At 38.8% G+C, this 13,143-nt stretch overlaps 1 protein-coding gene and 5 non-coding genes across 6 annotated transcripts; 2 read left to right on the plus strand and 4 right to left on the minus strand.

Annotated features, from left to right (window-relative positions):
* Nucleotides 1-819: 819 nt before the first annotated feature.
* LOC131110068 (U5 spliceosomal RNA) lies at nucleotides 820-933 on the minus strand. The gene has a single exon (XR_009120832.1). It is a non-coding gene; the product is annotated as a U5 spliceosomal RNA (small nuclear RNA).
* A 1,331-nt stretch (nucleotides 934-2,264) lies between these two features.
* Nucleotides 2,265-2,378, minus strand: LOC131110071 (U5 spliceosomal RNA). The gene has a single exon (XR_009120835.1). It is a non-coding gene; the product is annotated as a U5 spliceosomal RNA (small nuclear RNA).
* A 458-nt stretch (nucleotides 2,379-2,836) lies between these two features.
* Nucleotides 2,837-2,950, minus strand: LOC131110075 (U5 spliceosomal RNA). The gene has a single exon (XR_009120839.1). It is a non-coding gene; the product is annotated as a U5 spliceosomal RNA (small nuclear RNA).
* Nucleotides 2,951-3,741: 791 nt separating this feature from the next.
* On the plus strand, nucleotides 3,742-3,855 carry LOC131110076 (U5 spliceosomal RNA). Its single transcript, XR_009120840.1, has one exon. It is a non-coding gene; the product is annotated as a U5 spliceosomal RNA (small nuclear RNA).
* Nucleotides 3,856-4,315: 460 nt separating this feature from the next.
* LOC131110069 (U5 spliceosomal RNA) lies at nucleotides 4,316-4,429 on the plus strand. The gene has a single exon (XR_009120833.1). It is a non-coding gene; the product is annotated as a U5 spliceosomal RNA (small nuclear RNA).
* A 1,361-nt stretch (nucleotides 4,430-5,790) lies between these two features.
* Nucleotides 5,791-12,092, minus strand: tyw3 (tRNA-yW synthesizing protein 3 homolog (S. cerevisiae)). Its single transcript, XM_058061631.1, has 6 exons — nucleotides 11,846-12,092; nucleotides 10,172-10,252; nucleotides 9,987-10,085; nucleotides 8,942-9,013; nucleotides 6,802-6,935; nucleotides 5,791-6,713 (listed from the first exon to the last, which is right to left on the minus strand). Exons 1-6 carry the CDS (start codon nucleotides 12,074-12,076, stop codon nucleotides 6,575-6,577), a joined length of 756 nt encoding a protein of 251 aa, XP_057917614.1. The 5' UTR covers nucleotides 12,077-12,092; the 3' UTR covers nucleotides 5,791-6,574.
* Nucleotides 12,093-13,143: the final 1,051 nt, after the last annotated feature.

Here is a 13,143-nt window from a genome sequence, read left to right on the forward strand (position 1 = left end):
ACCCGGAATCTTGTCCTTTCAGTCTCTACCCAAAGGTCATGACCTTGGGTGAGAGTAGGAACGGAGACACACCGGTAACTTGGCCTTTTGGCTTCGCTCTCTCTTCACCACAATGGACTGATCAGAATGGCGCCCCACCAACCCATTCACCCTACCCCAACTTATGACATTTTTTAAATTTCAATATATAAATGTATTAATTTTAACATTGCCACAAAAGATTATTTAAAATTAATATCTATAATAAGTAGGGGAAAACCTCTTTGTGGTAAATGATAATTACATCAAATTTTATGTAGAAGGAACTATGAGCCATTATTTAAAACAATACAGTCAACAAGCATATTTTTGTATTGCCATTCTTCTTTATTAGCATATTAGCATTAAGCTAGCTAGTTAGCTTAAACTAGCACACAAAGGTTAAAAAATGAGCGAGTGAGACCTCTCACACTGAAAAAACATGTTTTTTTTACGACAGTGTCAGCTCAAAATAAGATGGGTTTATTTATGATTTTAAATTCTAAATGTTTGTGAATGAAAAAGGCCTATTTAGGAAAATTCAGTAATTATTATAAAGATTTACCTCAATGCAACTTTCCTTTATGAGAACGCATGCGACTTTCAAGCCCAGTTTGTTTTCTAAATGAGCCCCCTGGACATCAAAATATGAGCACTTCTGGTCATATCCTGTGTTGTCAAGTCGTGGATTTTCTCCGGGTAACTTCCTCCCACTTTACAAAAACAGTTCATTGGCGACTCCAACTTGATGGGGTAAGTAATCATAAACGGCGTCTAATGATTGATTGTTACAAGATTGAAAGCCCCGCTTTCGCAGAGCATCAAAAAATTGAATAAAACTCTTGCTGTTCCTCCCCACGGAAATCTTTAGTAAAAGGCGAAAGATTTATACGATCTGAAGAGAAACAAGAGTGTACTGTGGAAATGCCGGCGCCGTGGTCACCCCATTCCGACATCTACAAGTGTTAGTGACGGTGCAGACCAAACTATGTCACTTGATTTAAGAAGTTTATATACACGTTTATATACACATAAGCAAATAAGCAAACATTCTGCATTATGGCTCAGTTGATGTCTCCCTTTGTGTGCATTTTGTGTTGTAGTGTTCCCGTTCAAACTTCTAGCTTGATTATTCATGTCTGTATTTCTCAAAAATGTCATTATCCTGATATTCCATGTTAAGTGCCATTTTGTTACATTAAAACTAACTGCCAAAACACAGGCTTCTTCCCTCTCCTCTCAGGCCATAGTCTCGCCGTGTCCTGGGTCTTCCGGTTGGACATGTCCTGAACACCTCCTCGGGGAGGCGTCCTAACCAGATGCCCGCACCGCCTCATCTGGGTCCTCTCAATGTGAGAGGAGTAGCAGTTCTACTCTGAGTCTCTCCCAGGTGACGTTGCTTGCATTGTGGTGAAAACTCATTACAGCCACTTGTACCCGGAATCTTGTCCTTTCAGTCTCTACCCAAAGGTCATGACCTTGGGTGAGAGTAGGAACGGAGACACACCGGTAACTTGGCCTTTTGGCTTCGCTCTCTCTTCACCACAATGGACTGATCAGAATGGCGCCCTCCCCATTCACCCGACCCTACTAACGACATGTTATTTATTTCAATATATAAACGTATTAGTTTTAACATTGCCACAAAAGCTTATTTAAATTTAATATCTATAATAAGTAGGGGAAAACCTCTTTGTGGTAAACGATAATTGCATCAAATTTTATGTAAAAGGAACTATGAGCCATTATTTAAAACAATACAGTCAACAAGCATATTTTTGCATTGCCATTCTTCTTTATTAGCATATTAGCTCTTAAACTAGCACACAAAGGTTCAAAAATGAGCGAGACAGACCTCTCACACTAACACAAACATGTTTTTATGACAGTGTCAGCTCAAAATAAGATGAGTTTATGATTTTAAATTCTAAATGTATGTGAATTAAAGCCTATTTAGGAACATTCAGTAAGGATTATTATAAAGATTCACCTCAATGCAACTTTCCTTTATGAAATACATCGCAACCTTTGAGTAGGAAGTTGCGCACGCAACTTTCAAGCCCAGTTTTGTGCGTTGAGCAGGTTTTATAAATGACTGCTTCTGGTCACATCCTGTGTTAAGTCGTGGCTTTTCTCCGGCTAACTTCCTCCCACTTTCCGAAAACAGACACGTTCATTGGCGACTCCAACTTGATGGGGTAAGTAATCATAAACGGCGTCTAATGATTGATTGTTACAAGATTGAAAGCCCCGCTTTCGCAGAGCATCAAAAAATTGAACAAAACTCTTGCTGTTCCTCCCCACGGAAATCTTTAGTAAAAGGCGAAAGATTTATACGATCTGAAGAGAAACAAGAGTGTACTGTGGAAATGCCGGCGCCGTGGTCACCCCTTTCCGACATCTACAAGTGTTAGTGACGGTGCAGACCAAACTATGTCACTTGATTTAAGAAGCAGCACACAATGCAGGCGTTGAGTGAGCTGACTTGTTAAACATCGCCCTCTGTTGGATCTACAATGCAGCACACGACACCGTTCCGTTTTGAATAGTAAAATAGTTAGTTTCCTGTTAGTCATCTTTCACTGTGTTGTAAATAAACAGTGTACTCCCTCATATTTGCAATTTCATTCGCTCGGCTTTAAAATATTTATCTAGTAGCATTTAAATAGTACTAACTATGAAATAGTAACTAAGAAGCAGCGTATAATGTATTAGTGAGTTGTGGAGCTGCGCCCTCTGCGGGCTACATCGTGCAACTGTCATTATACTATTCCACTAACTTATATTTAAGACGGCCATTGACTTTAACAAGAGAGAAAGCCCCGCTTTCGCAGGGCATCAAAAAATTGAATAAAACTCTTGCTGTTCCTCCCCACGGAAATCTTTAGTAAAAGGCGAAAGATTTATACGATATGAAGAGAAACAAGAGTGTACTGTGGGACTGTTGGCGCCGTGGTCACCCCACTCCGACACCTACACGTTTTAGTGACGGTGCAAAGTTTAAATCTTATTCACTCCGTCTTTCCTTCCCCTGTCCAGTGAACTCCTTACCAGTATAAAGGCTGAACAGGCACAAGATGTCGTTGTTTTGTTACCTAAAGTTTATTGCAAACACGGACATGTTGTCATATTCGCGAAAATAAAAGTCTCAAAGCATCAAGTTCAACAATTGTGGAATTATACCTTTTGTGAAGTTCTCATTAAAATTATATATGTTCACAGATTTACAAGAGGGCATAACTTTTTGCCAACAATGTTTACAACTTAAAGTTTAATCGTTTGATCGTGGTTTTATGCTGAAGCTCCGAGTTCACTCACGAACTAGCAAAGGTACTTCCGGTAGCCCTCCACATCACTAAAGCGTTAGCTAAACTGGAAACTAACTGTTCTTCTAAATTATATTCATACTATACTTATTTAGTTGAATCCAACTATCATATTGACGGACAGATGTGTTATCGTCAAAGAGCTAACCAGCTAGTGTGTTTGTAGCATACCCGGAAATCCTGCTGTCCTCCCAGAATCCCTTGCGTCGTAGAAAATATAACTTATTACATGCCTGTATGCTTGTATGGAATGAGTTTAGATGGGAAGTGATTGTATTGCTATACAGTAGTAATACTACATGGTAATCACTGGAGTTAATAAGATTTAGACTTTGCACCGTCACTCACATTTGTAGGTGTCTGAATGGGGTGACCACGGCGCCGGCATTTTGACAGTACACTCTTGTTTCTCTTCAGATCGTATAAATCTTTCGCCTTTTACTAAAGATTTCCGTGGGGAGGAACAACAAGAGTTTTATCCAATTTTTTGATGCCCTGCGAAAGCGGGGCTTTCTCTCGTGTTGAAAACAATGACTCTGAAACCACTGAATAAACGTGATAAAATAAATAGTGTCACACCGTGTTGCCCACAGAGGGCGTTATTTCGCAACTCATACATTTCAACGCCTGTACGCGGCTTCTTAGTTAAAGTATTATTTAAACGCTACTAGTCAAATAAATATTTCAAAGCCGAGAAATGAAATTGCGAATATGAGGGGGTACAATGTTTATTTACAACACAGTGAAAAATGACTAATAACAGGAAATTTTAACTATTTTTCTATCCAAAACGGAATGGTGTCGTGTGCTGCATTCGAGAGAACAACAGAGGGCGCTGTTTAACAAGTCAGCTCACTCAACGCCTGCATTGTGTGCTGCTTCTTAAATCAAGTGACATAGTTTGGTCTGCACCGTCACTAACACTTGTAGGTGTCGGAATGGGGTGACCACGGCGCCGGCATTTCCACAGTACACTCTTGTTTCTCTTCAGATCGTATAAATCTTTCGCCTTTTACTAAAGATTTCCGTGGGGAGGAACAGCAAGAGTTTTATTCAATTTTTTGATGCTCTGCGAAAGCGGGGCTTTCTAATTTGTTAAAGTAAATCATTCTTAGAAGCCATGGTCTTCTTTGTAGTCACAAGGTGAGTTGATCGCGATCTTTGTTTAGATCACGTGTCGACAGAAGGCGGAAGTATTGCATGTATTCTTTCCAACCAGTTTCTCCAGCAGGTTATTTAATTGATGATCTCCTTCTCTCAAACCGGAAGAGGGTTAATTATTAAAATGACCTGCTTTAGTGACCGACTGGAAAGAAGTCCTGGTCCTCCATGGCATGAGTTTGACACCCCTGGTTTATTTACATGGTTGTTTCACACTGAGAAAGCCTTATGGAAAACGCAAAAAATATCTATAATGTGCATATGAAGTACATTGTTAGGGACAAGAACGACGCCAATGGCGTAGTGACACCTTGGGGCCACAGCTAGCGACTAGCTTCAGCACACACTGGCTCCTAATGCTAGGTGTAGCATTCCTTTCTATGTTGCTATGTGAAACCAATGCACTTTAGGAAGGAGGTTATACTAAAATACTCCACGTATGACGTGTTAGCATAAATGTATCTGTTACTACCTGCTGACAGCATGGATAGAAAACCTTGCTGGAGCTTTTTGGAGGCGTCACGGATGCGGCTTGTCAGGTAGCTCCTCCCATCGGGTCTGTCATGACGTCAGTGTAAACATGACAACACGTGACACAACCAGGAAGTGTGCTGGAGGCTAGAGCGTCTGAATTGACATGACCGCTCGACTTCCATTTGACAGTTTATTTCATTCTTTACTAACAGCGCCCTCTGGTGGACAAATTAGATGGAGCTTTTTTTTCCCACACATCTAGAAATACACGGATGTGTATGATATGCTAATGACAAAGCTAGCATCCCAGAACTGACAGCATTTTCATCCTAAGATGTTCAATGGAGTTTGTTAGTCTGCTTTTTGTCCCTGCATAAGTTGACTCATGAATCATTTGAAAAATATGTTTTGCTAGATGATGCATGTCTTTTATACAATGGATTTACTATTTAACAATGGAAGTCATCACTCTCATTTCACGTCTTTTGTAGTCCAGGGTGAATGTGAGTGTTGGGCATCGGCCCCACTGACCCAGTGCAAACCTCAGAGAAAAAGGCATGGACTTTTTCTAGGAGCTATCCATATGATGCAACACCACACAAGCCTTTTGCTTGTGTGTATGAAAGGAATAAAGGAGGAAAAGGAGGATCAAAAGTTAGCTGTGATGTATTTTCCATCATTCAAACAGCTTCTTGGGATACATGTGAAAGCATCTTTGTTGTCAGACTGATTAAAATGTCACTTTTCATTCTCCATGTGGCCCCCACAATGCCGAAAAAACACCCCCACCCCCCCACCCCCAAGCGGCATAGTGCAAATGGAGAAAGGCTTAGCTGTCGGAGTGTAACAAGGTTGTAGCAGCAAGGTGGTAATAATCCGTTTGCCAGGATGTGGTGATCAAAGACTGCAGTCACCTTGGATACCCTTTGGAAACGGAAAGTGCAAGTGATGTAACCAGTAACCATTAATGACAATAACATGACATGAACAGATGTATTTATTCATTTTTTAAAGCTATGGCTATTGTAAATTCCCTCATTGTTAATGTAATTACATTACAATTTCATTGTAATGTAATTGTAATGATTGGTCCATTTCAAGATTTGCAAGGATTGGTTTGCAAATTACCACTGGAATTACGCAGTCCGTGTTTTACCAACACCCAACAAGAACCGCTTTAAAAAAAAACTCTTCGCAGTACGGCATTCCAAAGTGCACTTGCCCGACGGGAATATCACTGATTGGATTTACTTGCCCCAATTTGGTTTTAACTTGCCCCGGGCCATCGGTACATCGTTATTGTCGAGCCCTGCTCACTCTCTGACCGGAATTCTGGTGTGGATGAGGTGCTCCAGCGAACCTACCTAACACACATAGAGTCCACTCTCCCCCACAATGGCAGTATCGCAAAAAGCTTTTGTGGTTAGTTCAAGGACCGGCTAACGAAAAACCTTCTCAGTGAAGCATAAAGACATACATTTTACATGTATTAACATGTACTACCCTCTTAGGGTAAACAAGGTGTATTTTCTACAGAAAAAAACACCAGATTTTCAGATTTACAAATTTCCACTTTTTAAGGTAAATCCAGAAATTTAGTGTTCATCGTCTTTGTCCTGTTCCGTCTTTTCCAAATCCATGCAAGGAGGTTGCTTTAATTCATGCCATTTGGAATCATGCAGGACTTTTGGTTGGTTGGTTGCCGTCAAAGCGGTCTGGATGTTCTGGTAAAACCTGGAAAAAATATCGGAAAAGACATCATTGTGCTGATTTCCATTGATGCCTCAAAAAGTTAGCTTCATGACAACATAGGAAGACCCACCTTTCGATTTGTTTTAAATTGTCTTCCATCTTTTGATTGGCTATCTGGGTTAAAAAATGAATATATTCATGAGAAACCAAGAGTCTGCCTTGGTTGCTGAGAGGAACCTCCAGGCTGTGGGTGCAGCGGACTGCCTAGCAAAAACAAAATACAAAACCATTATATGGCACAAATAGGAAACCTTTACTGCAAATGTTGATCCGAAATCATACGATTAAGTCAACGTCATGCTAGTAGGATGTTTTTTTTTTGGGGGGGGGGGGGGGTGGGGGGGGAGTAACATTTGTTTTCTGGGAAAAATAGCCCACTTTTGTTGAACAAAATACAAATAATAAAAAAAAATCGGTCCACAAATTAAAAATAAAAGCCATCGTTTTTGGACAAAAATTGTAAGTTTTGCACCTATTGAAAAGTACCGTATTTTCCGGACTACTAGTCGCACTTTTTTTCATAGGTTGGCTGTTCCTGCGACTTATACTCCAGAGCGACTTATAAATAAGAAAGTGTTTATGCTCCATAAACACTGGACACCTTTTCTGTTCATGTTTATTTTTTGTGTAGCTGAATAACCATTGTGTTAGCATATCTTACACCTATTCAGCCTGTTCTCTATTCTTTTATTGTTAGAACTTGCCTTCCAAGAGGACGTAATGTCTGTTTTGGAAAAAAACAGTTTGGAAAATAAATTACCCGCAAAAAATGCAACTTATGTATGTTTTTTTCTACCTAATGATGAATTTTTGGCCTTGTGCGACTTATACTCCGGAGCGACTTATACTCCAGAAAATACAGGTCTCATCCACCCCTCCTTGTGGTATCAAAAAGACTTGAGGCTGTCATTTCTGTTTGCAGGAAATGTATTGAGCATATGCTGTGAAAAGTGTCATTTCCAGAGGACAGCACAAGGGATAATTTTCCTTGAAATGAAAGTGCCACAGAGAGGCTGACAAAGTGTGTGATGAAGAAATCATGAGGCTGTTCAATTCCGAATTTGATGAAGAATTTAGTGATTTTATAAAGACGGCGATTAATGACTTTTCTGGTATTACTGTACATGCACTGTTTGGAAAAGTTAAACAAAATTAATTGAATGACCCTGGGAACACTGAGGCAGGTTGGATTGAAAGGTTTACAGTGTGCTTAGAGCACTTCATGTGCAGTTCCAATCCCTCCTGATACACTGCCACTTCCATATTATGTGTATTATCGTTCACAGTAGCGATGCCATAGTTCAGTATGATTAGCTTCTAGCTGCTTCATCACGAAATGTAGACATAATCTTCCGATAGCCTACAACATCTTTATATAGAGCAACACAGACAGTTACTTGCCAAGAGGTGCCATGTTGAAATTTTAGTGACCGGAGTTCCATCACAGCAAATGTAAGACACCTGATTGAGCGTACTAATTGAGCCAATTAGCATTAGCATACACTGTTGTCCAAGCTGTATACTGACTATATTGCATTGTAGCAATATGTCCTTTCTTTAATGACATATCAAATATTTGCTGTAATGTAAGGAGTAAACACCTCTGGAACCCTGGTTAGCATGTTTTCAGGTTGACATCCAAAATTACACCCAAATGCCTTGGTTTGCATACATTTTCCCAGTTAGCATACAAAATGTCAGGGGTCTTTTTTTTTTTTTATGTACAGTAAACCTCGGATATATCGGATTCAATTGTTCCCACTGGTTTTGTCCGATATAAGCGAAATCTGTTATATGCGTATACCGGAAAATGTCCGTTTTACGCATATATCGGATTTTATCCGTTATAAAAAGGCACTTCCTTGACTATGTTTCCAATGTACCTGGACACGCAGGCAATGCTGCAAACGCTGCAAATGACGTCGTATAGCGGCCTGTCACGATTCGGCGAATCGGAGCGCCACGATGCGGCCATCCGATATATGCGAGGGAAATTTAATGGAAATGCATTGGAACGGGACTGGAGATTTTGTCCGAAATAGGCGAAATCCGTTATAAAAAATCCGATATATGCAATTAATTTTTATTGGAAATGCATTACAGAAAAATCGGTTCTTTTTTATCTGTCCGTTGTGAGCGAATTTCCGATATATCCGAGTCCGATATATCCGAGGTTTACTGTACTAATATACTGCGTGTATTGACAGTACCGTGATGATCTTCCCTTTCTTGCTTGCAGTGAGACCAGAGTTTTTGAAACCGGACTGAAGAGCTGTTGAGAGCTAAACGACAAAAAAAGACGGATTGCATGAGTTCGATATCTGGACACTTCCTGCTTGATGAAGGACATGAACAGATGGGAATGGCAGTTCTAAATGTGCAGGGTGAAATTATATACATATATATGTTAGGGGAGGCGATGATGAACAAAAATCACAGATCGGTTTCATACATTTGTGTTACGGTTTGATACTTTTTTTTGAAATTGCCAACAATTTTCTCACCTTAACGTACAGACCCAAAAAAGGAGCATGTAATAATAAGGGTATAAAAATAAATGTATCTGATGGAGACCCATGCGGTGATAACAAAAAATAAAATAAAATTGAATAAAATTTAATTTAATTTAATTCGATTTTATTGATTAAAATTCAATTCAATGTTATTCAATTTTATTGAATAAAATTAAATAAAATTTCATTTAATTTAATTCAATTTAAATCAATTTTATTTTTTGATATCACCGCATGGATCTCCATCAGATACATTTATTTTTATACCCTTATTATTACATGGTCCTTTTTTTGGTCTGTAAAATTACATTTAATTTAATTTAATTCAATTTTATTTTTAATATGACCGCATGGATCTCCATAAGATACATTTTTACAAAGATTTATTTTTATACCCTTATTAATACATGGTCCTTTTTTGGGACCATGTAATAAATAAATTTAATAAATAAATTTTAATTAAATTTAATCTTTCATGTTCAATTCATGTTACATTTTCTGCAGCATTATCAATGTATTCAATAGGAGTCATGATTCAGTTTGTAAGTGCACTTTAAGGAGTTACATCATGATGTTGGTGACATGAAAAAATGGGGAAAATTGCAAGAGACACATACATGGCCTGCATTCATTTTCAAACCCACAGACAGCACGCAAAGCCCGTAGGAAGAAGATTGAGGTGCTAATTACCATAGACTCATCACATGAATCAAAGTGTAACATAATAAAGAAAGCTGCTAACCAATAAGTGAGCATCATCCATTCTCCGACACTGTACATGCATCACAAAGGGCTCAAACTTCAGCACAGCATTTCCACAAGAGTTGGCCAGGGCGGACATCTGAAAAGGCAAAGCATAGAATTCTCATCTGGGAGTCGTACCCGCAACATTCCATTCTAACGATGGCGTTAGTGATTGATCCTCACCATGTCATCAAATGTGCATTTACTATGCGAGACCAACAGCCAGACAAGGTTCTTCTTCTGGACGACAACACTTTCTGGAGCCTTCAGACAGAACCACACAAGAATGAAGGTCAGCTTGTTCTATGTTCTATGTGTTCTATAAAACAGGGGTCTCAAACACGCGGCCCGCGGGCTAAATTTGAGTTTGAGGCCCCCGCCTTGATATGAAAGTTTAATGTTAGTGCGGCCCGCGCAAGTTTGATATGGATGCTGTATGGTATCATGTACCCAGAAAAAATTATTACGTTTGATTAATGTTCATGTTAAAGCTTAAATAACTGTTAATAGTTATCCTCCCTATCCGTGTGGAAGTGGTAAGTTTCTGGCTATTTAAGTTTAAAGGAAATAACTTGAAGGCTACCGTTTAGGTCGCTAGCTCTCTAGTTTGCGAGTTAGCATGTGTCTCAAGACCTTGCAGTTGCGCAATATGTTGTAAATAAAAAGAGTATAAATGTGACTATAGTCGTGTTTTGTCATGTCTACAGGGCTCTAATAATGCTTTGTTCATTTTAATCTGAAAAAAATAATTTGTCTACCCACCAACTATATGTGGTTTCTTAAGTTTTTATTATTTGCCGTTTTTTTATTATTATTATATTTATTTATTACTGATTGATTTTCTTTATTCTTGATTTGTTTATTTATATTTCATCTTATTTTGTGTAGAAAAATAAAAAGTAAGATATTTGAAAACAGTGGAATGTTTTATCAGAGCTTTTATTGTAGAAAATTGGAACCAGAGCATTCATTCATTTTCTACCGCTTTTCCTCGCGGGGGGTGCTGGAGCCTATCCCAGCTGTCTTCGGGCGTAAGGCGGGGTACACCCTGGACTGGTCGCCAGCCAATCACAGGGCACATATAGACAAACAACCATTCACACTCACATTCATACCTGTGGACAATTTGGAGTGGCCAATTAACCTAGCATGTTTTTGGAATGTGGGAGGAAACCGGAGTACCCGGAGAAAACCCACGCATACACGGAGAGAACATGCAAACTCCACACAGAGATGCCCGAGGGTGGGATTGAACCCTAGTCTCCTAGCTGTGAGGTCTGTGCGCTAACCCCTAGACCACCGTGCCGCCCGGAACCAGAGCAAAGTTTTTTTTAATTTTTTTTGTTTTTAATAAATGCGTTTTTGTTTTTTGTTTTGTTTTTTGAAAACCTGATGCGGCCCAGTCTCACCTAGACCCGAGCTCCAGTGGCCCCCAAGTAAATTGAGTTTGAGACCCCTGCTATAAAGGTACTGTAACACTCTACGCTCAGCCAAACACCAGACCAGACGGGAGGAACAACAGCCATTTTTTTGATTAAGGTCAAAAGAACCAAGCTTCCTAACAAAGGCTACTGTCCCGGCCGTAACCCACGCCTACAACTACCAAACATGCGGTTTCTGACTCACTTCCTGTCCGTCACCCCTTTTCCTTCCCAACTCCGGAACATATCTCTTACACATGCGCAAACACAATGCATAACACACAATACCCCTACGGGTCATTACAGTACTGTATAATGCTATGTGAAACATTTTGATATTCTTCCAGTGGAAAAACATTCGGACATTTTTTACAAAGCAAAAGTTGATTCAATATTGAAATATTTATATTTATAGTGAAAATAAGACTCGGCTCACCTTGTCAATGATGATAATTCGTCCGGAGCATGAACTGGTGGTGAAATATTCCTCGTAACTATTAAGCAGCGACACAATATGGACGACATCTTCATCCACAACGCCTTTCCTACTCAGGTCCACTTTGTCTAGACATTGTTTCTTCCACTGGCAGAAGTTTTTCTCCATTCTTAAAAAATGCAAGGCAGGCGAGGATTCATTCATATTATTTTTGTTCGTCTTCCGCTTCATCTGCTTCTTCTTTTGTTGTGTGTTGGCGGCGGTTGGCGGTTTATTGGCATTACCGCCACCTTCTGGCAAGACGATGTAAAAGCATTCCAAGCTATTTCATATATACTGTATGTATTTTGTTTCTTTCGGCGTTTTTTTCCTATTTTTAGAGTCTATATCCCCATAAAATATAATCGACTACCATACCAACTATCTCTTTCGCCTTTTTATGCTCTCTTTCATTATTATAATTCCTACAATAAATAAACACATGCTCTGTATTTGGTTATACTGGTTACAACATCATGATATTAGGTTATTTATTTCACTCCCTCGGCCATCTTTTGCACCTATACCTTTAACCTTTGCCTTACGGTGATTTATTCCGACAATTATTTTATTATTATTATTATTGATGTACCAATAAGTAGAATGTGCCATTCAAAGAATAAACTCCAGCCACAAATACAAGACAATGCATCCAATTTACTGTAGTAAATAAGGAAAATGAGGGTAAACTACATTTCTCATCCAATTATTCCTAACCCCGGGCTCACACCGAATCCGGTGCGGCTCCAGTCCTGATTCAGTCAGGCTTGCTGCAAAGTGCACACACATAACATGTTTTATAGTTTTAAATATAGTTTATATATAGTTTTATATATGTACGTATAGGCTGCGGCCTATGATGTGTCATATGTAATTTTAAAACTAAGAAGTACAAATCTGTTGTGCCGTGTGACCTGCATGCTAACCACTCGGCTATTTGGAATGTTTGACAAAAAAGAAGTCATTATTTTTGTCATTTAAGGCAAATGATCCATTCCTAAAGTATACTCAACAAAGGATCATTAATGTATTTGATGTATTTTTATTTTATTTATGACTTTTCATTGTTGTCTCTTTTTACTGTTTGTTATCTTTATCTGTCTTTTGTTATTGAATGTTGATATGAAATTTGTTGATCCTAAAATTGGTGAATATATTGGATTGAAAGAGCCTAATTTCCAAAAAATAAAATAAAAAACAAAAGAAAAACCTTGTCAATATTATAATAAACACGCACACGCCAAATAAATTGTATATTT

This window comes from Doryrhamphus excisus, chromosome 22 (assembly GCF_030265055.1).
Source record: "Doryrhamphus excisus isolate RoL2022-K1 chromosome 22, RoL_Dexc_1.0, whole genome shotgun sequence".
Taxonomy (NCBI): Eukaryota; Metazoa; Chordata; class Actinopteri; order Syngnathiformes; family Syngnathidae; genus Doryrhamphus; species Doryrhamphus excisus.

Excerpts from the sequence above, each read along its gene's own strand:
- tyw3 (XM_058061631.1), bottom strand. The coding sequence starts at position 12,076 with ATGAAGCGGAAGACGAACAAAAATAATATGAATGAATCCTCGCCTGCC. Across the intron at positions 10,253-11,845 it reads GAATTATCATCATTGACAAG|GCTCCAGAAAGTGTTGTCGT; the intron begins GTGAGCCGAGTC and ends TTCTGTCTGAAG. Across the intron at positions 6,714-6,801 it reads AATTTAAAACAAATCGAAAG|GTTTTACCAGAACATCCAGA; the intron begins GTGGGTCTTCCT and ends TATTTTTTCCAG.